The following is a 27,973-nucleotide window of genomic DNA, read 5'->3' on the forward strand; positions in this document are numbered from 1 at the left end:
GTTTACAACTGCTACTCTAGTGCACGAAAGAAAAAGGAACACAATCTAGATTAGACATCGTGGTTACAAGATTAAAAATTATTTATTTATACACATATAGGAGACACATTTTAGAGAAAGCAGAAATTCACATTCTGCAAATTTCTTCCTCCTCTGGTGGGTATTGGTTGAGAGTTATTCACTCTTCGCTCTCAGGTTTCTGTAAAAGAAAAACAGGCTTTACAATATGCTCTGACAAACTAAACCACTTTATGAAATATGGAACTAGAGTTTTTTTTTCTGATTTTTAAATTTAGATTTTGAAAATCATAATAGGTTACCAAACAATATTGTCATGCCTTCAGCAAGTCTTCTTATGTTCATTGTTAATTCTTGTATATGCTAATGGTATGTATGATACATTGTAATATCACCATCTAGTAGCTCTTTACATACTCAGTATTTGTGAATAATTTACTGAAGGTAGATAGTGATTGTTGCTTAAAAGCCACCATAGCTTCCCATAATTCCACTGGTCTATACCATGAGGTGTGAGAGACAGCCCAGTATCCATCTTTCTTCTGCAGACATGCACCTTCTCCAGAGGACTCCACATCTTCAGCTACAATTCTAATGTCAGCCTATGGAAACATCGCTGGTATGTTCATATCCCTTCCCCTAGTTAGACTAGTGTGTTAGGACTGTTTATTTTGTATATTGTGTATACTGATTGTATGTTATTTATTTTTATTCAGTTTTACTCTAACTTCCCTGCAATAAAAGTTGAAAAAATGACCTTGCCCTGGTGTCAATGAGTTGTTAAGAGAGGAGAGTTAGCTGTCTGTCTAGTTATACCTCAGTCACGTATAGTGAGGGCAGAACAAATATACAATAATTTCTAATTTTACAGTATACTTTCCACCTTAATGCAATATTAGTGAACATTTAGTAGTATGTCTGTACCTTTCCACCAATGTCACGGCTCTTTGCTCTGAGTTTGTTGACCTGGGACTCTGCAATGTCAGCTCTCTCCTCAGCTTCTTCCAATTCATGCTGGACCTTTCTGAAGCGGCACAGGTGAGCATTGACTTGTTCCTCCTGGAGAAAGAAAAAGACCAATTGTTAGCCAAGAATTCCATGTATGAGACTGGTTTTAATATACATAGAAAATCAATGAGATTTTATCCCCGACTTACAGATTCCTCAACCTGTCTCTTGTAGGCTTTTACTTTCAACTGTAGTTTGTCTACCAGATCCTGTAGTCTCACGACATTCTTCCTATCCTCCTCAGTCTAGAAATTAAATAATTGTTATTTTATAGTTTATAACATTTATAATTTTTTTATATTTAGTTTAATGTACTGCTTGCCAAAAGATTAAATAAATCAATGTTAAGTTACCTGATAGGTCAGTTCTTTCACTCTTCTCTCGAATTTGCGGACACTCTTAATTGCCTCTGTTCCACGTTTCTGTTCATTTTCCAACTCATTCTCCAATTCACGCACCTAAAGGAACAATTTTTATGTGATTTGTTATCACTCTTGGAGTACAGTTAAAGCGGGAGTTCACCCAAAAATCAACTTTCTGCAGTTAGATCCAGCATACTGCTGACATCTGCAGTATGCTGGTCTTTTTTTTTTTTTGGTACTTATCGTTTTAGCAGTAATTCTTCTATGGCTCCAAGCGGGGATTACTTCCTGGTATAGGCGTTCCCTTCAAGACAAGCAAGTTGATTGACAGCCTTCGATAGCGCGTCACGGCTTCCGAAGATACATGAGTGACGCTCGGCAATTTATGGCGCCTGCGCAGTCAGCTCTACACGGCAGGCGCCGTCAACAGCCAAGTGTCACCTCGGCTGTTTTCGGAAGCCGTGACGCGCTATCGAAGGCCGTCAATCAACTTGCTTGCCTTCGGGAACGCCCATTCCCCGAAGGATTCCCCGCTCTGAGCCATAGAAGAAATACTGCTATAACGATAAGTACCAAAATAAAATAAAAAAGACCAGCATACTGCAGATGTCAGCAGTATCTAACTGCAGAAAGTTGATTTTTGGGTGAACTCCCGCTTTAAGAAAGAAAACTGCTATAATAAATTGCTTACCTTAGCCTCCAGTTTCTGGAGCTGTTTCTTGCCACCCTTCATTGCCAGCTGTTCTGCTTCATCCAATCGAAACTGCAGGTCCTTCACTGACTGTTCAAGGTTCTTCTTCATTCTCTCCAAGTGGGCGCTGGTGTCCTGCTCCTTCTTTAGCTCCTCTGCCATCAATGCAGCCTTTGAGTAGAAGATGAAACTTTGAAATCAAATTTCCTTTCTTAGATAAATTATTTGTATGGAGAGAGAGTTGAATACATACATCAGTGATGGCCTTCTTGGCTTTCTCCTCAGCATTTCTGGCCACTTGGACAGCTTCCTCAACTTCATTCTGCAGCTGGCTCATGTCATTTTCTAACTTCTTTTTGGTGTTGATGAGGCTTGTGTTCTGCAAACAAGACAGCACATTATAGACCTTTTTCCTTTCAGACCATTTTATATTTTACCTGTCTCTTTTTCTAACATTATCCTTTTACCTGGGTGTGCAAAAGCTGAACACGTTCACTTGCATCCAAAAGTTCCTGCTCAGCCAACTTGCGAGACCTCTCTGTCTGTTCCAGTGCAGCCCTAATTTCCTCAATTTCAGCCTGTTGAAGGTTATTCCTACGCTCCACTACAGCCACCTGTTCTCTCAGGTCTTCCTGGCTCCTCAAGGAATCATCAAGATGAAGCTGGACATCCTTTAAGACAGACAAACAGTAAATAGTAATATTGAAGTGAATGATGTCATTAAAAACGTTGCAATAGAGTTTAAGGCCCCGTACACACGACCGAACATGTCTGCTGAAACTGGTCCGCGGACCAGTTTCAGCAGACATGTTCGGTCGTGTGTACGGCCGACCGGACAGGTTTCCAGCGGACATTTGTCCAGCCGACCGTTTTCCAGCGGACAAATGTTTCTTAGCATGCTAAGAAACTTGTCCGCTAAAAGCCTGTCCGTCGGACATGTTCGGTCGTCTGTACAGACTCACCGTACATGTCCGCTCGGCCGCCATCCCTCACATGCGTCGAATTGATCGGACGCATGCGTGGAAGCTTTGACCTTCCAGGGCCGCGCACGTCGCCGCGTAATCGTCGCAGCGACGGCGCGGCCACGTCACCGCGTATCGTGTATGCGCGGATTTCTGTCTGATGGTGTGTACAACCATCAGACAGAAATCTCCGGGCAGACATGTCCGCTGAAAACAGTCCGTCCGTGTGTACGAGGCCTAACAATTAACCAGCGAAGTTTACAGATACAGACATATAATCTTTTTTGTAAACTGATATAATTCAATTGAAGAGGAAGGAAGTACCTTGAGTAGAGCTTGCACATTCCTGAGTTGTTTCTGAGCCTCAGAAGCTTGGCGGTTGGCATGGTTCAGCTGGATCTCCATCTCATTCAAGTCTCCTTCCATCTTCTTCTTCAGTCTCAGAGCATCATTCCTGCTTCTAATTTCAGAATCCAGTGTGCTCTGCATGGTGTCAATAACTCTCTGGCTGTTTCTCTTCAATTGCTCAATCTCCTCCTCTTTCTCTGCAATCTTCCTGTCCACCTCAGATTTCACCTGATTCAGCTCAAGCTGAATGCAGAGAATCTTGGCTTCCTCATGCTCCAGAGATCCCTGTCAAATAACCAAAAACATTAGAAGCCTGACAAATTAAAAAAAAAATACTATTTTTCAACCACCCATTTACTGCACCAGGAAGACCCTTAAGAATGCAATTGCGAACCTGTAAGTGATTCTCGTTGTCGGCTCTGGGGCACATGGGGGAATGACAGAACGACGATCTGCCTATGTAAATAAGACAGACTGTCGTTCTGTCAGATGGGAAAAGAGAGATAATCAGGAACACAGATTCCTCATGTTAGTCCATCCCCCACACACAGTAAGAAAGCACACCCAGGGAAAGCAGTTAACCCTTTGATTGCCCCTGATCTTAACCCCTTCCCTGCCAGTAATGTTTATACACAGTCTGTGCATTTTTTTTAGCACTAATCACTGTATTGGTGACACTGGTCCCCTAAAAGTGTCACTTATGCCTTGTACACACGATCGGAAAATCCAACTGTAAAAGTCTGATGTGAGCTTTTGAATGGAAATTCCAACCGGGTGTATGCCGCATTGGACTTTTGCTGTCAGAGTTTGCACCAACAAAAGATTGAGAGCTGGTTCTAAAAAAAATTCTATCGGAAAATCCGATCGTCTGTAGCAATTCCAACGGGCAACATTCCGACGCATGCTCGGAAACAATTTGATGCATGCTCAGAAGCATTGAACTTAATTTTCTCGGCTTGTGGTAGTGTTGTACGTCACCGCGTTCTTGACGGATAAAAGTTCAGAGAACTTTTGTGTGACCGTGTGTATGCAAGTCAAGCTTGAGTGAAATTCTGTTGGAATAACCATCCAAGGTTTTTCCGACAGAAAATCCGATCGTGTGTACGCGGCATTAGTGTCAGATTTGTTTGCTGCAATGTTGTAGTCCCGCTAAAAATCGCTGTATGCCACCACTAGTAAAAACAAAAAAATAAATAAAAAGTCTATAAATCTATCCCATAGTTTGTAAACACTGTGGGCCAGATCCACAAAGAAATTACGCCGGCGTATCTATTGATACGCTGCATAATTTCAAAGTTCCCACGTCGTATCTTTGTTTTGTATCCACAAAACCAGATACGACGGAATGAGGGATCGATCCGACAGGCGTACGTCTTAGTACGCCGTCGGATCGTAGGTGTATATTTACGCTGGCCGCTAGGTGGCGTTTCCTTAGAATTCCGCGTCGAGTATGCAAATTAGCTAGATACTGCGATCCACGAACGTACGTCCGGCCGGAGCATTTTTTTACGTTGTTTGCGTTCGGCTTTTTCCGGCGTATAGTTATCGCTGCTATATGGTGGCGTACTCAATGTTAAGTATGGCCGTCGTTCCCACGTCGAAATTTGAATTTTTTAAGTCGTTCGCGAATAGGGATTTGCGTAGAATGACATCACCGTCGTAAGAATTGGCTTGTTCCAGTTTAATTTCGAGCATGCGCACTGGGATACCCCCACGGACGGCGCATGCGCCGCTCAAAAAAAAAGTCGTTTACGTCGGGTCACGACGTATTTACATAAAACAGGCCCCCATCACATCGATTTGAAATGCGTGCCCTTACGCCGCCAAAGATACACTACGCCGCCGTAACTTACGGCGCACATTCTTTGAGGATTCGAAAAAAAAGTAAGTTACGGCGGCGTAGTGCATCTTAGATACGCTACGCCCGGCGGAAATATGCGCTGCTGTACGTATATCTGCCCCTGTAACTTTTACGCAAACCAATCAATATATGCTTTTTGGGATTTGTTATCAAAAATATATAGTAGAATTCAAATTGGCCTAAATTGATGATGAAACTAGATTTTTTTTTTATTATTGGATATGTTTTATAGCAGAAAGTATAATTGTCTGTTTTTTTTGTTTATGTTTATAGCGCAAAAAAAGAAAAACCACAGAGGTGATCAAATATCACCAAAAGTAAGCTCTATTTGTGGGGGTAAAAAAAAAAAAAACAATTTAATTTGGGTACAGCAGGGATTCTCAAACTACGGCCCTCCAGCTGTTGCGGAACTACACATCCCATGAGGCATTGTAAAACTCTGACATTCGCAGACATGACTAGGCATGATGGGAATTGTAGTTCCTGAACAACTGGAGGGCCATGGTTTGAAGACCCCTGGGGTACAGTGTCGCACGGCCACGCAATTGTCAGCAAATGTGCAGTATCGCAAAAAATGGCCTGGTCAGGAAGGGGGTACGTTTAGTGGTTACGTTTAACATGTTGTAATACCTCAGCTTCTTCCAAAGCAGATTGTAGATCGCTCTTTTCCTGCTCCACTTGCTTCCTGGACTTCTCAAGCTCATTATTTGATTTAACTGATTCCCCAAGCTGTTCAGTGAGATCTAAAATCTCCTCTGCAATCAAATTTAACAGTATCATGTAACTGATATTTAATCTCATGTATTGCACTAGGTGATGCAATTCATATGCATTAGGGAATTCTTACGCTGCAAATTCTTGTTTTCGCGTTTTAGGGTTTCAACGTGTTCTAAGGACTCCTCATAAGCATTCTTCATCTTAAAGATTTCTGTGCTTAGTGCCCTAGCTTCCTTCTGAACCGACTCTAGCTCAGCCTGGCCTTCTTCATATTTCTGTTTCCATTCAACAAGTACCTGAAAAAGATCAGAAAAATAGTTATTGTATATCTGTTGATGATGGCTCAATGTACAGTTTTATTTTCTTACTAGCATAAAATCAGCTTTTGTTACTCTGTATGTATCCTGACATTACCTTGTCGAAGTTCCTCTGTTTCTTATCCAGAGCTGCAGCTGCACTATTTGCTCTCTCTACATCGACCATCAGATCCTCAACTTCAGCTTGTAGCCTCTGTTTGGTCTTTTCTAGGGAACCACATTTGGAGTTCACAGCCTCAACTTGTTCCTCGGCTTCCTGGAGACGTTGAGCAAGCTTCTTTCTGTATTTAAATAATCAAAATGGTTTTAGGTATTGCACACACCTCTCCATTTTAGACTTGATTATTTTTTTTCACTGGCATACTTGGCCTCTTCCAGTTCTTCTGTGCGCTGGATGGCATCAGTTTCATACTTGGTTCTCCATTGGGAAACTTCACCATTTGCCTTGGAGAGAGACCTCTGAAGCTCAGCCTTTGCCTCCTGTTCCTCTTCAAATTGCTCACGGAGTAAGTCGCAGTCATGGCGGGATGATTGCAGGGCATGGGCAAGGGCATTTTTGGCCTGTAAACAATATTCAGCAACAAAAGTTAACGAAAACACTAAAGTATTAGGCCTCGTACACACGACGAACATGTCCGCTGAAACTGGTCTGCGGACCAGTTTCTGCGGACCTGTTCGGTCGTGTGTACGGCCGACCGGACAATTTTCCGGCGGATCGGACAGGTTTCCAGCGAACAAAAATTTCTTAGCATGCTAAGAAACATGTCCGCTGGAAGCCTGTCCGTCGGATATGTTCGGTCGTCTGTACAACTCACCGGACATGTCCGCTCGGCCGAAAGCCCTCGCATGCGTCGAAGTGATTCGACGCATGTGTGGAAGCATTGACCTTCCAGGGTCGCACACGTCGCCGTGTCATCGGCGCGGCGCGGCCACGTCACCGCGTTCGCTGTCCGCGGGAAATTTGGTCTGATGGTGTGTACAGCCATCAGACCAAAATCCGCCAGCGGACATGTCCGATGAAAACGGTGCGCAGACCGTTTTCATCGGACATGTCCTGTCGTGTGTACGAGGCCTAAGTGTAAAACAATTTCTACCCTATAGTTATGTTAAAGTTTACATCTCTGGAATCCAGGCACATTTCCATCATTTTTGATATCTGTAAAAAAAAACTGCAAATACTGAAATGTAGTTTGCAGATAACGCAGAAGTAGTGGAATTCGTGCTCATGTATAGGTAGGAAGTTGAGAAACTGGAGGTTTGGTATAGAGTAAACAATCTCTCCATTAATCTATAGAAAACCAATGAGAAGACTGGATTTTAGGAAGCTCAGCACCTTCTTTCTAAATTGGGTATGTACCTGTAGACTTGAGATTGTTTCATGTTGTAAATTTGTGGGGTGCACACTTCAGAAATCCTTACATGGAGCACTCACACAAGGTTGCAAAGTGAAGAAGGCCTATCAGCTACTTAATTTTTTTGAGGAATATTGGCAGCAGTTTACCGACTATTTGTGATTTTTACAATAACAGGTGCAAGAAAACAGCCTTCAATTTTCTGAGAGATTCATCCCATCCTGCTTATTAATTGTTACTCCCCCTTTCTTTAGGTGGCTTGAAAGCATCAGGACTAGAGCCTCCAGCATCTGGAATAACTCCAGAGTTACAAAGAAAACCAGACCCAATCATGAAGGTTAATAAAAGTTTTTTCTCACTACAGGAACAAGGCAAAAGCAAAACAAATAAAGAATGCTGGGACCTGCTTTAGAGAAGATAAGGAAATTTTGGGGTCAATTTGAATCATGCCAATACAAATAGAAGAATACGCCATTTTCTCTCTCTTTCACATACCTTGCTTTCCTCCTCAAGCTGCCTCTTAAGTTCCTCAACCTGCTGAGTAAAGCCTTGTTTTCCTCTGGTCAGCTGAGATATCAGAGCTTCTTTCTCCTCTAATCGTCGAGAAAATTCACCTAATAAGAGAAAATATTTAATTAGAACAAATTATATGAAGAAATGTTTTTTAATTTATTACCAAAAACTGCTAAAGCAATATTAGTATTTTATACATATAGTGTACCACCTATAATAAAGTATATTGCTATTTTTATTGTATAAAATGTACTGAAAGTCGTTAAAAATTATTGACATTGATAAAATTTACCATTCTCTGTCTGGAAGCGAGCTCTTTGTGCAGTCAGATTGTTGATAACACGAATGTGCTCATCATCTTTAGTCTTGAGTTCACTGAGCTGATCCTCAAAAACACGGTTCACTTTCTCAAGGTTGGCCTGCAAAAGAAAATATAAGAATATCAATTTAAAAACAATAAATTACTGTATTGCAGCTTAACCATTCTTACAGTATTTGTGGTGGCTGCATTTGTTTCTTTTTTAAGGATTTTGTTTCTTTATTTGCATCAGATTAAGCCCCGGACCATTTTGTTGCTAAATGCCCAGGCCAGGTTTTGCGATTCGGCACTGCGTCGCTTTAACAGACAATTGCGCGGTCGTGCGACGTGGCTCGCAAACAAAATTGGCGTCCTTTTTTCCCCACAAATAGAGCTTTATTTTGGTGGTATTTGATCACCTCTGCGGTTTTTATTTTTTGCGCTATAAACAAAAATAGAGCGACAATTTTGAAAAAAATGCAATATTTTTTACTTTTTGCTATAATAAATATCCCCCCAAAAACATATATATATATATAAAAAAAAAAAAATTCCTCAGTTTAGGCCGATACATATTCTTCTACCTATTTTTGGTAAAAAAAATCGCAATAAGTGTTTATCGATTGGTTTGCGCAAAATTTATAGCGTTTACAAAATAGGGGATAGTTTTTTTGCATTCTTATTATTTTTATTACTACTATTGGCGGCGATCAGCGTTTTTTTTCGTGACTGCGACATTATGGCGGACACTTCGGACAATTTTGACACATTTTTGGGACCATTGTCATTTTCACAGCAAAAAATGCATTTAAATTGCATTGTTTATTGTGAAAATGACAGTTGCAGTTTGGGAGTTAACCACAGGGGGCGCTGAAGGAGTTATGTTTCACCTAGTGTGTGTTTACAACTGTAGGGGGGTGTGGCTGTAGGACTGACGTCATCGATCGAGTCTCCCTATAAAAGGGATCACTCGATCGATGCAGCCGCCACAGTGAAGCACTGGGAAGCCGTGTTTACATACGGCTCTCCCCGTTCTTCAGCTCCGGGGAGCGATCGCGACGGAGCGGCTATAAACGAATAGCCGCGCCATCGTCCCGGATCGCTCCCCGTGGGAATCCGCCCGCCGCACGCAGCGGAGGGGGTCCCGATCGGACCCCCGACCCGCTAGAAGGCGGGGACGTATATATACGCCCATCTGCCTGTACGTGCCATTCTGTGGACGTAAATAGGCGTGCAGCGGGCATTAAGTGGTTAAGAGTATTGAGACAAACCATTTAACACTGACAGAAGTGCTTACAATGGACAGCATTTATTGATTTATGTAAAACCTTTATCCTAAAAGAAAAAAAAACTGTTGCTGTAACTGCTTAGCTAGCAAGTGTTCAGCTTTAATTTGTTAGTCAAGTCCATTTGCATCCAACACTACCCTGTCCCCAAGTTGTCAATGCTGCAGTCCAAGTAAGTCTCATTTGCTCTTCCATCCAGCCGGAGACACCCTGAGGCCTCGTACACACGACCGTTTTCCTCAACAGAATCCATCAAGAAACTTGGTGGCAGAGCTTTTTTGCCGAGGAAAACGGTCGTGTGTATGTTTTTCATCGAGGAAACTGTCGATGAACTCGACGAGGAAAAAAGAGAACAAGTTCTCTTTTTCCTCTACGGGAGTCTCAATTTCCTCGCTGTGTTCCTCGTCGGGCTGGTTTTCGATGAGAAACACATTCGTGTGTATGCTAAGAAACCCGCGCATGCTCAGAATAAAGTATGAGACGGGAGCGCACCTTCGGTAAAAGTAGCGTTTGTAATGCACACAGTAACATGAGATTAGCAAAAGCAGCCCCAAGGGTTGTGCCAGTGGAATCGAACTTCCCCTGCCGTTGTATGTGTTGTACGTAACCGCGTTTGAGAACAAGAAGATTTGGTGCTGACAGTGTGTACGCAAAGAAAGCTTGTCAAGTTTCTCCACAAGCCTGACAAGGAACTTGTCGAGGAAAACGATGTTTCAATTACGACGAGTTCCTCAGTCGTGTGTACGAGGCCTAAGACAGGATGTGTGTTACTGGCCAGATCACCACATTTAAGGATTGGTAAAATGCAATACATAACATTTTTGTTTTAGAAGTTAATACCACTCTCATATAAGTATTACTCTAAAACATATTCCATTTATTGTGGAGGTTAGCCTTACTTTTGCTTTGGAGACATTCTCCAAGTTACTGGCAAGGTCATCAACTTCCATTTTCAGCTCACTCTTCTCCTTCTCCAGCTTCTTCTTAACCCTCTGGAGATTGTCAATCTGTTCTCCAAGTTCAGCTGCACTGTCAGCATGCTTCTTGCGCAGGGCTGCAGAGGTAGCTTCATGCTGAAGTGTGGACTCTTCCAGATCACGTCTCAGTTTCTGGAACTCAGCCTCACGTTTCTTGTTCAGTTCAATCTGAGCAGACGTTGCACCACCAGCTTCTTCAAGCCTCTCGCTGATCTCCTCAAGTTCTCTGGACAAGTCAGCTCTCTGTTTCTCGACCCTGGCACGAGCAGCACGTTCAGCTTCTATCTCTTCCTCAACTTCTTCAATACGGGCCTTTTAAAGGGACATTCCATTATTATATACAGCTTTACTGATCATCAAAAAAATATGGCTGCATTTTAGCTCTGTAATCTTACCTGTAGCTCCTTGATCTTTTTTTGCAGCTGAGATCCCAGGGATTGCTCATCTTCAATCGTTCCTTGTAGCTGGCTTATTTCAAAGTCCTTCCTATGTTGGCAAAATTAATAGCTGTTAGGGACTTCTTTTCAATGCACAGATGTTTCTAAACAGTTTTATTCTTACTAACTTTTTGAGCTTTTCTTCAGTTTGTTGTTTTTCATTTTCTAGATCCATGAGGGTTTCCTGAGACAGTTTCAAATCACCTTCAAGCTTTCTCTTGGCTCTCTCAAGGTCAAGACGAAGTTTCTTCTCTTGCTCCAAAGAACCTTCCAGCTGATTGGGTAAAAAATGTTTTTATGAATATGTCACCAGGTCAGTTATCGAGTAAAAATGAGGCACAAATTAAACAAAAAGTGCTCACATCATCCACTTGCTGTTCAAGTTTAGTTTTAGCTTTAGTGAGCGAGTTAACTTTGTCCTCCTCTGCCTGGAGATCATCAAGAGTTTGTTGATGAGCCTCTTGAAGAGCTTTCTTCTCCTTGGTGAGCTTAGCGATGCTCTCATCCAAAGTTGTAAGTTCTTCACTAAGGTTTTTAACCTATGAAAAGTGGAAGAATGATACACGACTTCTGATATACTGATTAGAAACATGGCATTTACATGACTATTATAATGTGTCCAACCTTGTTTTCTGTTGCATGTTTCTCTTTTTCAACTTTGGCCAATGTCAGCTCTAAGTCATCAATGTCCTTCTTGAGTTCAGAGCATTCATCTTCCAATTTCCTCTTCTTGGCTGTAAGCTCTGCATTGCTTTCCTCCTCATCTTCAAGCCTTTCGTTGAGCTCTTTGACTTTAGCCTCCAGTTGAATCTTGTTCTTAATAAGACCATCACACCTTTCCTCTGCATCATTTAAGCTCTCACCTTCCTACATGCAAATAATGTAATATAAGTAATGTAAGTAACCATCATAAAAAATAAGTAATGTGGTTAATGTCAAAATAACGTTTTTTAACAATTATATGCATGTGTTTTTTAAAGCATCTTACCGACTGCACTTGAAGTTGGAGGTCATTTTTCTCCTGCAGAAGGACAACCATCTTCTCTTCTAGTACTTTCCTCTTTGCTTCTGATTTAGTAAGTGCATCCTTGGTCTTTTCAAATTCTTCTTTCATGTTAGCCATCTCCTTCTCTGTCTCAGCACTCTTCAGAAGAGGCTTAATCTTAAAGTACAGTTTCATCCATGGCCAGTGCTTTACATTCATAAACGATCTGATATTGTACTGGATGATAAAGATTGCATCCCTATTTTAAAGAATGCATAATAGTCATTGTTATGTGAATACAAATCAATCAGCTTATCTTTATTTTGTATAATAAATAAAATAAAATAAAGTGTTTTATTGCAAGTTTTTTTTTAAAAAAAGTACCATGTGGGTTTAATTCCTGGATCAAAGGCCAGGTGTATTACAGTGCAATGTCATAAATACCTTCTTTCTATCATCTTCTTAAATTCTACTCTCATCAAGAAACCTCTGCAACGAGCTTGAGTGCGAGTGATCAACTGGGCCAATTTATCATCTCTCATTTCTTCCAGGGTACCCAGAAGACCAGCTTTGAAGAACACCTGTGGGGAAAATAAATCTTAATTAAACCACCTTTAAAAACCCACAGTGTTTCTGCACTGACTTGGAAATAGTTATTTTATACCTTAGTATGTCCAAACTTGTACTGTGTGTGGTCAACATCAATTGAGCCAAGGAGTTTTTCAGAAGCCTTTTTGCTGTCAATGAATTGTCCTTCTGGAATTGCGCTAGCATTCAGGATCTTGTATCTGAAGTCAGCCAAACACCATTCAAATATTTGTTTTTATCAGTTTGTTTGAAAGACTTAGCAACTGGAGGATAAACCAGAACAAAAGTAAAAGTCTTACCGTTGTTTAAAGTCACCATAAAGGATTCTGCTGGGGAAGCCCTTTCTGCAGATTCTGATACCCTCCAGTACACCGTTACACCTCAGCTGGTGGATGATCAGATGATTCTCCATAGTACCTGGAGAAGGGTGGCACACATTGTTATAAAAAAGAACAAAATCTACACTGTTCTATGCCCTATAGTACAAAAAAAAACACTTACCTGGAGTCTTTGTCTCATTGGGGATCAGACAACGCACAAAGTGAGGGTGAGTGCTCCTCAGGTTGGTCATCAGCTTGTTCAGATTTTCCTGTGAAACATTACAATTATAGTAACTATGTTTGCATAAAAAATGTTATAGATATAGAACAGTATAATTTTTGCCATCCAAACTATTTACTCTGAACAGGGCAGACACAGTCTGGAAGGAGGAACCCTTCTTTTTCTTTCCACCCTTTCCACCAGAGTCACCTGAAAAAGAGATGTAAATGTTTAAATTTATTCCATGAAATGTGTGGAAATTGCAGAGTTACATTATTATAATAATTTTAATGGATTACGTACCATCAGTAGCTGAGTAGGAAGAGTAAAGTAGGGCCAGGAGCTTCACTGAAGACTTCTGGTAAAGGCCAACAACAGTCTCGTTCAGTGGGTCCTTGTTCTTATCAAGCCATCCACTGATGTTGTAATCCACAGTGCCAGCATAATGCACCAGAGAGAAGTGTGCTTCCGCTTTTCCCTTACCAGGTTTGGGCTTCTCAAAGTTCTTGCACTTGCCCAGATGTTGATCATAGAGCTTATTCTTGAAGGAAGTGTCAGTAGCCTTGGGGAACATGCACTCCTCCTCCAGGATTGAGAAAATGCCCATTGGCTGTGAAGAAAAATAAATAAATACAGTATATATATATATATATATATATATATATATATATATATATATATATATATATATTTTATCTGGCCAGCCACACCTCCGCACACATGAGAAAATTTGTTCTGAAGTGAGGGCAGGCCAGGAAATGAAAATTACGGTACATTTTGGTAACAATTTTCCATTTAAAAAATAAATACACAAATATATATATATATATATATATATATATATATATATATATATATATATATATATGTGTGTAAATCTCAAATCTACTTATAATTTAAAGGAAAGAATGCAAAAGATTGGCACGCACCTTCTCAATAAGCTCAATACAGGCTGCGAGATCCATACCAAAGTCAATGAACTCCCAATCTATTCCTTCTTTTTTGTACTCCTCTTGTTCCAGGACAAACATGTGGTGGTTAAAGAACTGCTGCAACTTCTCATTGGTGAAGTTAATACAAAGTTGCTCCAAGCTGTTGAACTATGTGAGAATTTAGATAATATTACTACTAATACTAAGTATCCCAGGTTTTCTGCAGAATTTTAAAGATCTACTTACATCAAATATCTCAAATCCAGCGATATCCAGTACACCAATGAAGTACTGTCTTGGCTGCTTAGTGTCCAGCTGTTGGTTAATACGGACAACCATCCACAAGAAGAGCTTCTCATATACAGATTTGCTGAGGGCACCAACGGAATTATAAACCTACAAAAAAGGACACATTAATAATTTCCTACCAGAATATTCTAACTAACTTTAACATTTACCTTTATGATTCTATATAGCATATTACCTGTTGGACAGTTTGTCCCTTAGTGACAAATTCATTGCCGACTTTGACCCTAGGATAGCAGAGAGCCTTTAACAGGTCAGCAGAATTGAGTCCCATCAAGTAGGCAATTTTATCAGCAACTAGAAAATAATATGTCGAGTTTTTAATAAAAAAATAAAGCTTGTCTAGAGTGCTTACAGAGTTTTTACGTGCCTTTGTTTAATTTCCTGTTAAGCATAAATATATTTTTACTTACCTTCTGTGCCATCAGGCTCAGCCTGCTCCTCTCTTTGCTTCTGTTTGAATCTCATGTTACCATGGTGCATAACAGCACCAGTCGACTTGTAGATGCCATTTTTTTCATCTGGTGAGAAGCCCAGGATGTCAATGGCACTCTGCAAATATATGTATGTGTCATGTTTTGCACAATTGTCTCTGGTTATTGCTAAAGAACCTACATTTACGCTACTTACATCTGTAGCCATCAATTCCTCCGTGTCATCGATACTCTTGACAGCAATCTCACCCTGGCTGATGAAGGGGTAGTCGTATGGGTTTGTTGTCAGAAGAAGCATTTCTAAAAGATATAAAGATTATAAAAGTGACATTCGATAATAACTTGCACGTTATTACCATTATTGCCACAGATAAACTCACTTGCTATTTGTACAGCGTACAAATATGTACCAACGTATTTGTTAGCATACAACAAATACAATGTATATTTAATCAAAGTAAACATAACTAAGCTGCTCCTATCCTAACAACATAAATATATTTGAAAGTAAATGACTATTCTCTATGGGCCAAATCCTCAAAAGAGATACGACGGAGTAATTGCTGTTACTCTGTCGTATCCCTGGTCCTAACTATGGAACTGATCCACAGAATCAGTTTCCCATAGTTAGGACGAAGATCCGACATGTGTAATTGAATTACACTGTCGGATCTTAGGATGCAGTACCGCATCCGCATCTGGGGGCTTTTTGCGTCGAAATGCCGCCTCGGGTATGCAAATTAGGACTTACGGAGATCCACGAAGCTTTTCAGCTTCGTTTTTTCTCCGTAAGTTATATTTTGCAAACGCAAAATTAGGGCTGCTTTTACAAGGTGTAAACTGTTTACACCTTGTAAAAACAGACCTTTCTTGCTCGCGACGCGATTTTTTTTAAATTTCAATTTTTTTTTTTGGCGCCGTATCTTTTTTTTTACCCGACGCAACTTTATTGTCCCGTCGCAATCCACAAAGCCCGACGTAATGTAATTTCGCGCTATGCACGTCGGGAAAATGACGTCACGAGCATGCGCAGTACGGCCGGCGCGGGAGCGCGCCTCATTTAAATGGTAATCGCCCCCTGGAGAAGAGGAACGCCTTGCGCCGGCGGAATTTAAGTTACACCGCTGCAAATTCCCAGGTAAGTGCTTTGTGGATCGGGCACTAACTTGGGAAATTTGCGGCGGTGTAACTTAAATGGAAAAAGTTAAGTTACGCCGCCTGGCTGAGGATTTGGCCCTATATTCTTATTACATTTGCAGAAGATTTATATGGAAGTTTAATTGAAGTTACCAATCAGTTCTGGTCTCTTGTTGGTCAGAATCTGGTAGAAGATGTGGTAGCTTCTTTCTGCTGAAAGCTGGAATGTGACTCTGGACTTCTCTAGCAAGTCTGTAAAGAAAAGGTTAGAGCTATTACTAAAGGAACAAATAAATGTCAAAAGAAGTAAATATGATAAGTTTTCAGCAAGTCTTACAGGTCTCAATATCTGCAGAAGATAATTTTCCTGTGGTTCCAAAGTGGATTCTGATAAATTTACCCTGGGGATTTCAAAAACAATATTGATAGTATAAAATAGAAAATAATAATCCTAATTAGATTAATATAAATGTTACTACTTACAAAACGGGAGGAGTTGTCATTTCGTAAGGTTTTGGCGTTACCAAAGGCTTCCAGCAGAGGGTTGGCCTGGATGATTTGATCTTCCAGGTTTCCCTGTTAATTGTTAAATAATACTTCAGAGTTGTTCTTATATGAAATAGTGACACAACGATTACTTCAAGTCTAAAGCCCTGTACACCCGATCGGTTTGTCCAATAAAAACAGACCGATGGACTATTTTCATCGGACAAACCGATCGTGTGTGGGTTTGTTTTCCATCGGTGAAAAAAAATAGAACATGTTTTAAATTTTTCCTATGGATAAAAAACCGATAGAAAAAAACGATCTTCTGTGTGGAAGTCCATCGGTCCAAAATCCATGCATGCTCAGAATCAAGTCGACTCGTGCTCAGGAGCATTGAACTTCATTTTTCTCAGCACGTCGTAGTGTTTTACGTCGCCGCATTTTGGCACGGTCGGATTTTTGACTGATGGTGTGTAGGCAAGACTGATGAAAGTTAGCTTCATCGGATATCCGACGAAAAGATCCATCGGATTAGATTCCATCAGATATCCGATCGTGTGTACGAGGCTTAAGACAACTTTTAGTTATATATTATGTTTCGATAGTTTCTCTGATCTCACCTGTAAGCTGTTACTTGATTCCTTCTTCTTTCCTGAATCACCAATAGCTGCAATTGTTGCAAAGTATTGAATGACACGCTTGGTGTTCACAGTCTTTCCAGCTCCAGATTCTCCGCTGGTTACAGATTTTAAAGAATGTCAGTAAAGAGCCACAGCTATAATTTAAATGTACAATTGCAACAGCTGAGTGCAATCTCAAATTGTACTTACGTAATTAGGACAGACTGGTTTTCGCGGTCTGAAAAAGATTAAATACATACGTGAGTTGTCTGCAGTAATGAGTCTGTGAATGCCTTAATAGCATGAGTTAATTCTTAAAAGCATATTACCAGTTAACATAAACTGATATGCATTATCAGAGATGGAGAAGATATGTGGTGGGGCTTCCTGACGCTTCTTTCCTCTGTAGCCGGCAACAACTTCGGGGTTGTACACTGGTAGCCATTTGTAGGGGTTTACAGTGACGCAGAACAGGCCAGAATAGGTCTGAAAGTAAAAAAATAAATAATCAGCAGATTAATTTCCACCCCCTCCCTTGAGGGGGGTGGGGGCGAGCAGGAGAGTCAGGATGCCCACTAACACGCAGCTCTTTCTCTATCTGCAACGTAGAGAGCGCCCTGACTCTCCTGCTCGCCCCATCAAGGGAGGGGGCGAGCACGGCACTCCACACCAGGGAGAAAGCCTTGCATTACTGTGTGGAGCTACAGACAGAAGAACAGGAAGTGAGGATTTCTCAGAAGAAATAAGGACATTTAAAAGCAAAATCGAAGGATGAGGTAAGTGAAGGAGGACTGCACTAAGGTAAAGGAAGCTATTTAGGAAAAACATTTTTTACCTTTACAACCCCTTTTAAGAATTTTTTTTATTTTTTTTTGCTTTCCTCCACTATGTGTCTTTTGTGCTCTATCTTAGCCGCCCTAATTGCACCCTTACATTTCTTGTTGCATTCCTTATAAAGTCTGAATGCTGATGATGATCCCTCAACCTTTTATTTTTTAAAGGCCTTCTCCTTTGCGTTTATATGCATTTTTACATTGGAGTTAAGCCATCCAGGACCTTTGTTCGCTCTTTTAAATGTATTACCCAGTGGGATGCATTGGCTAATGCCCTTATTTAATATGCTCTTAAAGAAAACCCATCTCTCCTCCGTGCTCTTTGGGCCAGATTCATAAAGGAGATATGAAGGCGTATCTCCTGATACGCCGTCGTATCTCTGTGATCCGCCCGTCCTAACTATGCGGCTGATTCATAGAATCAGTTACGCATAGATAGCCCTAAGATCCGACAGGTGTAAATGACTTACACCGTCGGATCTTAGGATGCAATTCTAGGCCGGCCACTAGGTGGCGAGGCCATTGCGGTCGGCGTAGAATATGCAAATGACTAGTTACGGCGATTCACGAACATCCGCGATGCCCGTCGATCTAAATTTACGTTGTTTCCGTCGAGATACGCGTCGTAAAATTAGGGCTACCTCCTAGGTGTCCTAAGCAATGTTAAGTATGGCCGTCGTTCCCGCTTCGAAATTTTAAAAATCACGTTGTTTGCGTAAGTCGTCCGTGAATGGCGCTGGACGCCATTTACGTTAACGTCTAAACAAATGACGTCCGTGCGACATCATTTAGCGCAATGCACGTCGGGTAATTTTCCCGACGGAGCATGTGCAGTACGTTCGTCGCGGGAACGCGCCTAATTTAAATGGTGCCCGCCCCATTTGAATTAGGCGGGCTTGCGCTGAGCGCATTTACAGTAGGTGAACCCGATTTTGTGTCAATCTCGCTCTCTTTCTCGGCGAGATTGAGCACCTACGAGCCCCATCGCGGGAGCCAGCGCCGAGCTGGCTTGCCGCGATGGAGACAGAGCCGTCATAGAAGCGACGGGAGATCCGACTTGGATTCCCGCCAATTCTACACGTGTGCGGCGTTTGTTATGAATCCTGAGGGGGAAGTCCCCGCCGGATTTTAAATAAAAATCCGGCATGGGTCCCCCCTCAGGAGCATACCGGGCCCTTAGGTCTGTTATGGGTTGTAAGGAGAGCCCCCCCTACGCCGAAAAAAACGGCGTAGGGGGTCCCCCTACAATCCATACCAGACCCGTATCCAAAGCACGCTACCCGGCCAGCCAGGAAGGGAGTGGGGACGAGCGAGCGCCCCCCCCCCCCCCCCTCCTGAGCCGTACCAGGCTGCATGCCCTCAACATGGGGGGGTTGGGTGCTCTGGGGTAGGGGGGCGCACTGCGGCCCCCCCACCTCAGAGCACCCTGTCCCCATGTTGATGAGGACAGGGCCCCTTCCCGACAACCCTGGCCGTTGTTTGTCGGGGTATGCGGGCGGGAGGCTTATCGGAATCTGGGAGCCCCCTTTAATAAGGGGGCCCCCAGATACCGGCCCCCACCCTAAGTGAATGAGTATGGGGTACATCGTACCCCTACCCATTCACCTGCAAGAAAAGTGGTAAAAACACAAATAAACCACACAGTGTATTAAAATATTTTATTTTTCTGCTCCGGAGGCCACCCCCTGTCTTCTTAATTAGCTCTTTTACCAGGGGGGGCTTCTTCTTTGACGTCTTCGGGTGGGTGGGGGCCGCCGTCTGGTTCTCTTCCACCGCCGGGGGGGGGGTGGCTTTTAAAAAAGCCCCCACCCCCCGGCGGGTTTCCTCCGGCGTCTTCGGCGGGGCTCTTCTTCTTCCGCTATCCCGACGGGTCTTCTCCGCTATCCGGGGGGTCTTCTCAACTCTCCGGGGTTCTCCTTCTGTCTTCGCCGCTCTCCGTTGTTGACTCGTCGCACCCCGGTTCTTCGTCTCGCAGTCCGGTCCCTTCTTCCGTGCTGTACGTCTTCTCCTTCCGTGCTGTGATGAGTTCTTCTTCCGCGCTGTAACGTCATGTTCTTCACGTCTCTCCTTCTCACGATGTTGACACGTCGCCTTTCCTCTCTGCAATGACGGGTGCGCGGGTGCATCGGACCTATATAGGCCTCACAGTCCCATCATGCTCTGTACCTACCCATGTGATACCTACCCACGTGGGTAGGTATCACATGGGTAGGTACAGAGCATGATGGGACTGTGAGGCCTATATAGGTCCGATGCAAGGCGCGCATCCGTCATTTCAGCGAGAAGGACCGGCGTGTCAACATCGGGAGAAGAAGAGACGTGAAGAACATGACGTCACAGCGCGGAAGAAGAACTCATCACAGCACGGAAGGAGAAGACGTACAGCACGGAAGAAGGGACCGGACTGCGAGACGAAGAACCGGGGTGCGACGAGTCAACAACGGAGAGCGGCGAAGACAGAAGGAGAACCCCGGAGAGTTGAGAAGACCCCCCGGATAGCGGAGAAGACCCGTCGGGATAGCGGAAGAAGAAGAGCCCCGCCGAAGACACCGGAGGAAACCCGCCGGGGGGTGGGGGCTTTTTTAAAAGCCACCCCCCCCCCCGGCGGTGGAAGAGAACCAGACGGCGGCCCCCACACACCCGAAGACGTCAAAGAAGAAGCCCCCCCTGGTAAAAGAGCTAATAAAGAAGACAGGGGGCGGCCTCCGGAGCAGAAAAATAAAATATTTTAATACACTGTGTGGTTTATTTGTGTTTTTACCACTTTTCTTGCAGGTGAATGGGTAGGGGTACGATGTACCCCATACTCATTCACTTAGGGTGGGGGGCCGGTATCTGGGGGCCCCCTTATTAAAGGGGGCTCCCAGATTCCGATAAGCCTCCCGCCCGCATACCCCGACAACCAACGGCCAGGGTTGTCGGGAAGGGGCCCTGTCCTCATCAACATGGGGACAGGGTGCTCTGAGGTGGGGGGGCCGCAGTGCGCCCCCCTGCCCCAGAGCACCCAACCCCCCCATGTTGAGGGCATGCAGCCTGGTACGGCTCAGGAGGGGGGGGGGCGCTCGCTCGTCCCCACTCCCTTCCTGGCTGGCCGGGTAGCGTGCTTTGGATACGGGTCTGGTATGGATTGTAGGGGGACCCCCTACGCCGTTTTTTTCGGCGTAGGGGGGGCTCTCCTTACAACCCATAACAGACCTAAGGGCCCGGTATGCTCCTGAGGTGGACCCATGCCGGATTTTTATTTAAAATCCGGCGGGGACTTCCCCCTCAGGATTCATAACAAACGCCGCACACGTGTAGAATTGGCGGGAATCCAAGTCGGATCTCCCGTCGCTTCTATGACGCGCTTGCTGGGATGTGCTGTCACTATTCCAGTGAGTGCGAGGTGTCGGCGAGATCTCGGCACCATGTCGCCGAGTATCAGCGCGACGCTGTCGTGCTAAAAGCACAATATCACAAACACCTACTGTACATTACACCGCCGCAAGTTTACAGGTAAGAGCTTTGTGAATCAGGCACCTACGCTGTAAACCTGCGGCGGTGTAACGTAAATGGGATACGTTACGCCGTGGGGGAGCAGCGTAAATGTACCTGAATCTGGCCCTTTGTTCCTAAGATTTTATCCCAGTTAATGCCTTTTAGCAAGGTTCGTAGTTTAGGGAAGTTGGCTATTTTGAAATTCAGTGTCTTATTATTCCCCTTATGTTTCCTATTTGTGTGATTTATACTGAAGTCAATTGACCTGTGATCGCTGTTTCCTAAATTGCCCTGTATTTCCACATCTGTGATCAGGTCTGTATTGTTGGTAATCAGTAGGTCTAGTAACTCTTTATTTCTAGTTGGTGCATCTACCATCTGAACCATGAAATTGTCCTGCAAAACATTTAGGAACTGGCGAGACTTAGACGAATGCGTGGTCCCCTCCACCCAGTCTATGTCTGGATAATTAAAATCCCCCATCATGATAACACTACCCATCCTTGCTGCTAAGCCATATTGTGATAGGAGATCCGTCTCCCCCTTCCACCTCCTCCCTAGTAGTGTTGAGCAGAATACGCCATATTCGATTTCGCGATATATCTCGAATATATATTCGAATATTCGAGATATATTCGCTAAATTCGAATATTCGTGATATTTTATCGAAATTAATTGATTGCGATTTTTCGCTATTGCGAATGCGAAAATAATTGCGATTTTTTTAATAACTGCGGTAGGAGCGCTCTGATTGGCTCAGAATATTCGTGATATTTTATCGAAATATCGCAACATGCGAATGCGATATTTATTGCGCAATTTCGAGATATGCTGGAGGAGCGCTCTGATTGGCTCAGAATATTCGTGATATTTTATCGAAATATCGCAACATGCGAATGCGATATTTATTGCGCAATTTCGACAAATGCTGTAGGAGCACTCTGATTGGCTCAGAATATTCGTGATATTTTACAATACAAAATAATTGCGAATATTCGGCAAATGCGGAAGGAGCACTCTGATTGGCTCAGAATATTCTTGATATTTTACAATACAAAATAATTGCGAATATTCGGCAAATGCGGAAGGAGCACTCTGATTGGCTCAGAATATTCTTGATATTTTACAATACAAAATAATTGCGAATATTCGGCAAATGCGGAAGGAGCACTCTGATTGGCTCAGAATATTCGTGATATTTTACAATACAAAATAAAAAGTGTTTTGCATTGGTGGTGATTCTTTACTCTATCCATCTGTCACGGCCGTTTGTCAATCAAACACCTTGAAGATTGAACACGTTCATGCTGCATGCTTTGGACTTTTTTTCACTTCACATATCAAAGACATTTTTATGAAAGATTATTTTTCTATTATTGGGACTATATTTCTTTATATATTTGTTTCACTGTGTATTTCACAAGTTATTTGCGCTTGCTTATTTTATAATTTGCCCACATGTCTTGTCACTAGACATATTTTTTATTCTTGTAGAGCGACTCCATTTTCTGTCTTGTATTAATTTATGTTGTATAAAATTTTTGAGTTGCTGCTGTATTCTCCCCTTTTTTAAGGTATGCGCAATTTTTTCCTTCTTACAAAAAAAAATTATATCAAACATACAAATATTCATAACATACACATACACAAAGCCCCCCCCCTTTTGCATCAGAGACAATCAGAGTTCTCCTACCACAGTTATCGAAAATTCGCAATCATTTTCGCATTCGCAATAGCGAAAAATCGCAATTTTTTTTTTTTCAATTTGGCAACATAAAAGGATCGCCTCAGCTTAGCTACTCGGCCCAGGGTCTCTAATCATACCAGCAATGCTTTTAGACGTCGATAGGATGTGATCTGTTTTAAAAATCAAATTGAAAAAATGCGAATATTCGGAATTGCGAATATTCACCGCGAAATTCGAAATATAGCGCGATTTCTCGAATATGCTATATTCGAGTCGAATATTCGCAATGCGAATATTCGTGAGCAACACTACTCCCTAGCTCCCTTAGTGATGTCATCTCTCAAATTCACTCGTACAATATTCTTGATATATAGGCATACCCCTCCCCCTTTTTATTGCTTTATTATTATTATTATTATTATTATTATTATTATTATTATTATTATGATAGTGCTAGCAGGACATAGATAATATCTTAGATGTCTTTAAGCTGATTCTAGCTTTTACCTTACGAATATATATATGGAAGACATAAAACCAGCTTACATAGATCATCCAGGCTGCGTAACGCTCTTTGAGGTTATAAAGCACAGAAGCCTCGTTCAGGTGGGTCATCATGGCCATGTCTTCAATCTTGTCGTACTTCGGAGGGTTCTGGGGGTACACCTGGCTGTCTTTGACAGTTACGTCCTGCAAACACAAGCCTTGGTTGAGCTGTCTTGTGGTTAACCAGCATTGTTACTATGTGAATTGAATTATGCAGCTTACCTTTCCATCATCTGTCTTAACAGTGACTTTGCCACTGTCATGAGCAGTTATTAAGCCCTTCACATAGAGCTCTTTGGGATCCTCCACAAAGCAAGTGTTCTTGGCATCGAAAGGTTTGTTCTGTGCCTCTAATCTTTCCTTCTCAGATTTCCGTAGAAAGGAAGCAGCGGGTCCGAAAACCGACATTTCTGCATCTGAAGCCATGGCTGAGGCAGTCTGAGTAAGAAGAAACAAAAAGTATGTTGAAGTAATGCATGTTGATATTATAGATCTGACATGTTCTTTATGAAGTATGTGCTTCTCTGATTACCCTGTATGGACTATTATACACATTTGTGGTTTAGGCACAGCTGAATAATGTGCCTTTTTTTGTAATTAGCCATTAGAGAGGTCGAAACAGGGAAAGTGATTAATGTTCTTTAACCCTTTGATTGCCAAAAGTCATAGCTAAAACAGTTGGTCTCTGCAGCTGATCACTGCAGAGTTTCAGATGGGACCTCCATTTTACGTCAGGCCTGAGTCCTGATGTCTCTTTATTTCTAATCTGCATCTTCCATACATACAACCTATTCATACAAACACACATTTACATACTTGGGACATATATATGTATTCCTATAAAGTATGTCACATATGTTGCAATTAAAAGAATAACTTTAAGGGCTTTATTTTTGTCTAACCTTAGTTTGATGAAGTAGTAGGGGCTTTAAATATATTGTCTGTGTACATTTTTATCTTTATCATATCTTAAGTTTTTGCAAAAGGGCACACGGTTTTCAGCTTAGAACTCTTTATTTACTAACTTAACATAGTTTATTCTCTTACATTTAATAGGAATTTTAATGCTTCTATTGTGTCTTTTTTGTTTTGTTTTACTGTAACTTTATAGCTGAATACTGTGTGGTCTTTAGAAAATTTTCAGTTCTAGAATCTCCATTTCAATCTGCACTATATTGCCAAAATTATTGGGCCACCCCTCCAAATCATTTGGTGGAGGGGGGATTATGGTGTGGGGTTGTTTTCCAGGGGTTGGGCCTGGCCCATTAGTTCCAGTGATGGGAACTCTTACTCTTAAGGCATCAGCATACCAAGACATTATGGACAATTTCATGTTCCCAACTTTGTGGGTTGGGGACGGCCCCTTCCTGTTCCAACATGACTGCGCACCAATGCACAAACAAGGTCTATAAAGACTGCGCAATACTGCATAAACAAGGTCCATAAAGACATGGATGAGTGAGTTTTGGGTGAAGTAAATTGATTGGCTTGCACAGAGTCCTGACCTCAACTCAATAGAACACCTCTGGGTTGAATTAGAGCAGAGTCTGCGAGCCAGGCCTTCTCGTACATCATCAGTGCTTGACCTCACAAATGTGCTTCTGGAAGAATGGTAAAAATTCCCCATAGACACACTCCTAAACCTTGTGGACATCCCTCCCCGAAGAGTTGAAGCTGTTATAGCTGCAAAGGGTAGGCCAACTCAATATTGAACCCTAAGACTAGGATGCTGTTAAAGTTCATGTACGTGTAAAAAGCAGGTGTCCCAATACTTTGGCAATATAGTGCATGTACATTTTTAAAAAAATGATCTGACAGTGAAGAGCTAAAGGGCACATGTTACTTAAAAAAGCTAATATCAGCCCTCTGAAAGTGGGCACCAAAAGGGCCTGCATGTATCTTTTTTATGTGTTATCCTTAAGCACCCAGGAACCAGGACTCTTAATATGCATATACTGACTTCCAACTTCAAAATTAGAGCTCTGTCATGCCTCCATATTTTCCCCCACCACTGGTTAAAACAATGTAACACGTGGTATTAGGAGTTGAAGTAAGTATGCCAGAGCTTCAACTTTGAGAGCTGAAAGTCAACATTCAGAAATTGTGCACCCTGGGCTCCAAGCATGAATAAGAGGACATGTAAAGAAGTTAAAGCTTTTAATGGCTTTTACCGCCCTTACAAATTGAAAAGTGACAGGTTTGCTTTGAGTGAGCCTTTTTATCCGCAAGCTATTGCTACTTCTGAGACACAAGCGTATTATTTAAGGGGAAAAACACATACAAGTGGAACAGATGATACTCTCTTTGGGTGAAATGAAAGCAGATATTTATAAGGGGAAAAAAAAAGGTAGTACAAAATATACTCTTGAAGTAGTTCACAGCTTATAAAGGGTGCATGTTGGCCCTTTCGCCTTGGGCGTGAAGGGACCTTGTCCCAGCACTGAAAGTATTTTTTTTCAGCGGTCACTGAAATTGCAATTAAGATTCCTTTTGTGGTTTAAAATGATTACGGTAATTAAAATTATTAAAATGATATGCTATTTCTGTTAATGGTAAAGGATTGTAGGGGGACTGGCATGTGCTATTAAAGTTTTTTTTTTTTTTTTTTTTGCTTTGGATAGAGTATGAGATGGCTATAACCCCTGTTGGATATTCTTTTTCACATCTGTTTCCCATTGAAGAGATTTCAATTGACTTCCTGTCCTGCAGACACGACAGGAAGTAAAAGAAAAATTCCCTCTAATGCCGCGTACACACGACCGTTTTTCGGGTTCTAAAAAATGACGTTTTTAAGGGTCTAGAAAAAACAACGTTTTTTTCAACCCGATCATTAAAACGGCCTTGTCTACACACGATCGTGAAAAAAAAAATGGTCTAGCAAAGTGCGGTGACGTACAAAACGTATAATGGCACTATAAAGGGGAAGTTCCATGCGGATGGAGTCACCCTTTGGGCTGCTTCAGCTGATTTCCTGTTAGTAAAAGACGATTTGCGCTTTTCAGTCTGTTACAGCGTGATGAATGTGCTTACTCCATTACGAACGCTAGTTTTACCAGAACGAGCGCTCCCGTCTCATAACTTGCTTCTGAGCATGCGTGTTTTTTTCAAGTCGTTAAAGCCCACACACGACCATTTTTAGAGCATGTTCGAAAGACAGTTATCACAGTTATCAGTTATCACTGGGACAGTGTTACTTATATAAGATTTCTCGTCTATTCCTGTTCTAGTGAAAACTCAAAGTTTTTGATTTTTCCCCAATCCCAGTTACAATGGACTCCAGGGCACACAGATAATGAATCTCTCCAGTAGAGGAAACAGATAATGAATCTCTCCAGTAGAGGAAACAGCTAAGATTTTTTCCCTGTTCTCAGTTTCAGGGACGAATTAGGACCAAATTTCAGCCCTGGAACGGAGCCAGAGATGCACAGGATGGAGCTGCCACGGAGATATGTGAACCGGCCCCATAGAGAGTCGGTCATAATCTCCTGTTATGTAAATTGGATGGGGGGAACCCATCCAATTCGCACTAGTGTGAACCCTGCCTAAATGTATTGTAACGCCCCCCTTTTTTTCTAGTTAGTGGGGCGTTACGCTAAAGTTAGTGGAGTGGGAGATTTAAGTTGTTTTTTTCACGTCGTTAAAGCCCACACACGACCATTTTTAGAGCATGTTCGAAATTTGTAATGGCCATTTTTTACATCGTGAAAAATGCTCTGGAGCGCACACACGATCGTTTTTAATGACATTTAAAAAAAAACTTCATTTTTTAGAACCCGAAAAACGGTCGTGTGTACGCGGCATTAGACAGTTATCACTGGGACAGTGTTACTTATATAAGATTTCTCGTCTATTCCTGTTCTAGTGAAAACTCAAAGTTTTTGATTTTTCCCCAATCAAAGTTACAGGGGACTCCAGGGCACACAGATAATGAATCTCTCCAGTAGAGGAAACAGCTAAGATTTTAAATCTGGCAGAGGTTCCAACCCCACAGCACTCTATACAAAGTTAAAAAAGAGGAGCTATATGTTTTTGTATCCAAAGCAATTATATGTAACTTTTAAAATGTAATTGCCTGTTGGCTATATAACAAGAAAAGTTAATATCTAAAATAGTTTGAAAACTCACCTTCTAGTGCTGCTCTCGGTGAAAAGGTTTCTAACCCCTTTAAGTGAAAAAAAATAAAAAGAAACAAAATAAGTAAGTCCTGTATCCCAATTGAGATGTCCTGTATCCCCATCCAGTGCAGCACCATGCA

At 42.1% G+C, this 27,973-nt stretch overlaps 1 protein-coding gene across 1 annotated transcript; it reads right to left on the reverse strand.

Moving 5' to 3' along the window:
• Positions 1–60: 60 nt before the first annotated feature.
• LOC120914069 (myosin-4-like) lies at positions 61–27,937 on the reverse strand. The gene is made up of 40 exons (XM_040324521.1): positions 27,844–27,937; positions 23,941–24,156; positions 23,719–23,862; positions 17,505–17,661; positions 17,386–17,413; positions 17,176–17,290; positions 16,553–16,645; positions 16,407–16,470; positions 16,223–16,321; positions 15,129–15,232; positions 14,912–15,050; positions 14,677–14,795; positions 14,439–14,588; positions 14,190–14,360; positions 13,564–13,870; positions 13,400–13,470; positions 13,222–13,309; positions 13,020–13,137; positions 12,797–12,920; positions 12,577–12,713; positions 12,136–12,391; positions 11,772–12,014; positions 11,510–11,686; positions 11,276–11,421; positions 11,106–11,196; positions 10,633–11,022; positions 8,442–8,568; positions 8,132–8,250; positions 6,649–6,845; positions 6,382–6,565; positions 6,098–6,263; positions 5,881–6,005; positions 3,366–3,674; positions 2,547–2,750; positions 2,333–2,458; positions 2,080–2,250; positions 1,380–1,484; positions 1,176–1,271; positions 943–1,077; positions 61–199 (listed from the first exon to the last, which is right to left on the reverse strand). Exons 2-40 carry the CDS (start codon positions 24,142–24,144, stop codon positions 179–181), a joined length of 5,820 nt encoding a protein of 1,939 aa, XP_040180455.1. The 5' UTR covers positions 24,145–24,156; positions 27,844–27,937; the 3' UTR covers positions 61–178.
• Between the last annotated feature and the right edge of the window lie 36 nt (positions 27,938–27,973).

Source organism: Rana temporaria, chromosome 9 (genome assembly GCF_905171775.1).
Source record: "Rana temporaria chromosome 9, aRanTem1.1, whole genome shotgun sequence".
In the NCBI taxonomy this organism is placed as follows: Eukaryota; Metazoa; Chordata; class Amphibia; order Anura; family Ranidae; genus Rana; species Rana temporaria.

Bases quoted from the DNA above. Each gene is read 5' to 3' on its own strand.
- LOC120914069 (XM_040324521.1), bottom strand. From the start codon at position 24,144: ATGGCTTCAGATGCAGAAATGTCGGTTTTCGGACCCGCTGCTTCCTTT. The intron at 12,015-12,135 runs GTAAGATGCTTT...ATTTGCATGTAG, and splicing joins TCCAACTTCAAGTGCAGTCG to GAAGGTGAGAGCTTAAATGA. The intron at 1,272-1,379 runs GTAACTTAACAT...TTTAATTTCTAG, and splicing joins TGAAAGAACTGACCTATCAG to ACTGAGGAGGATAGGAAGAA.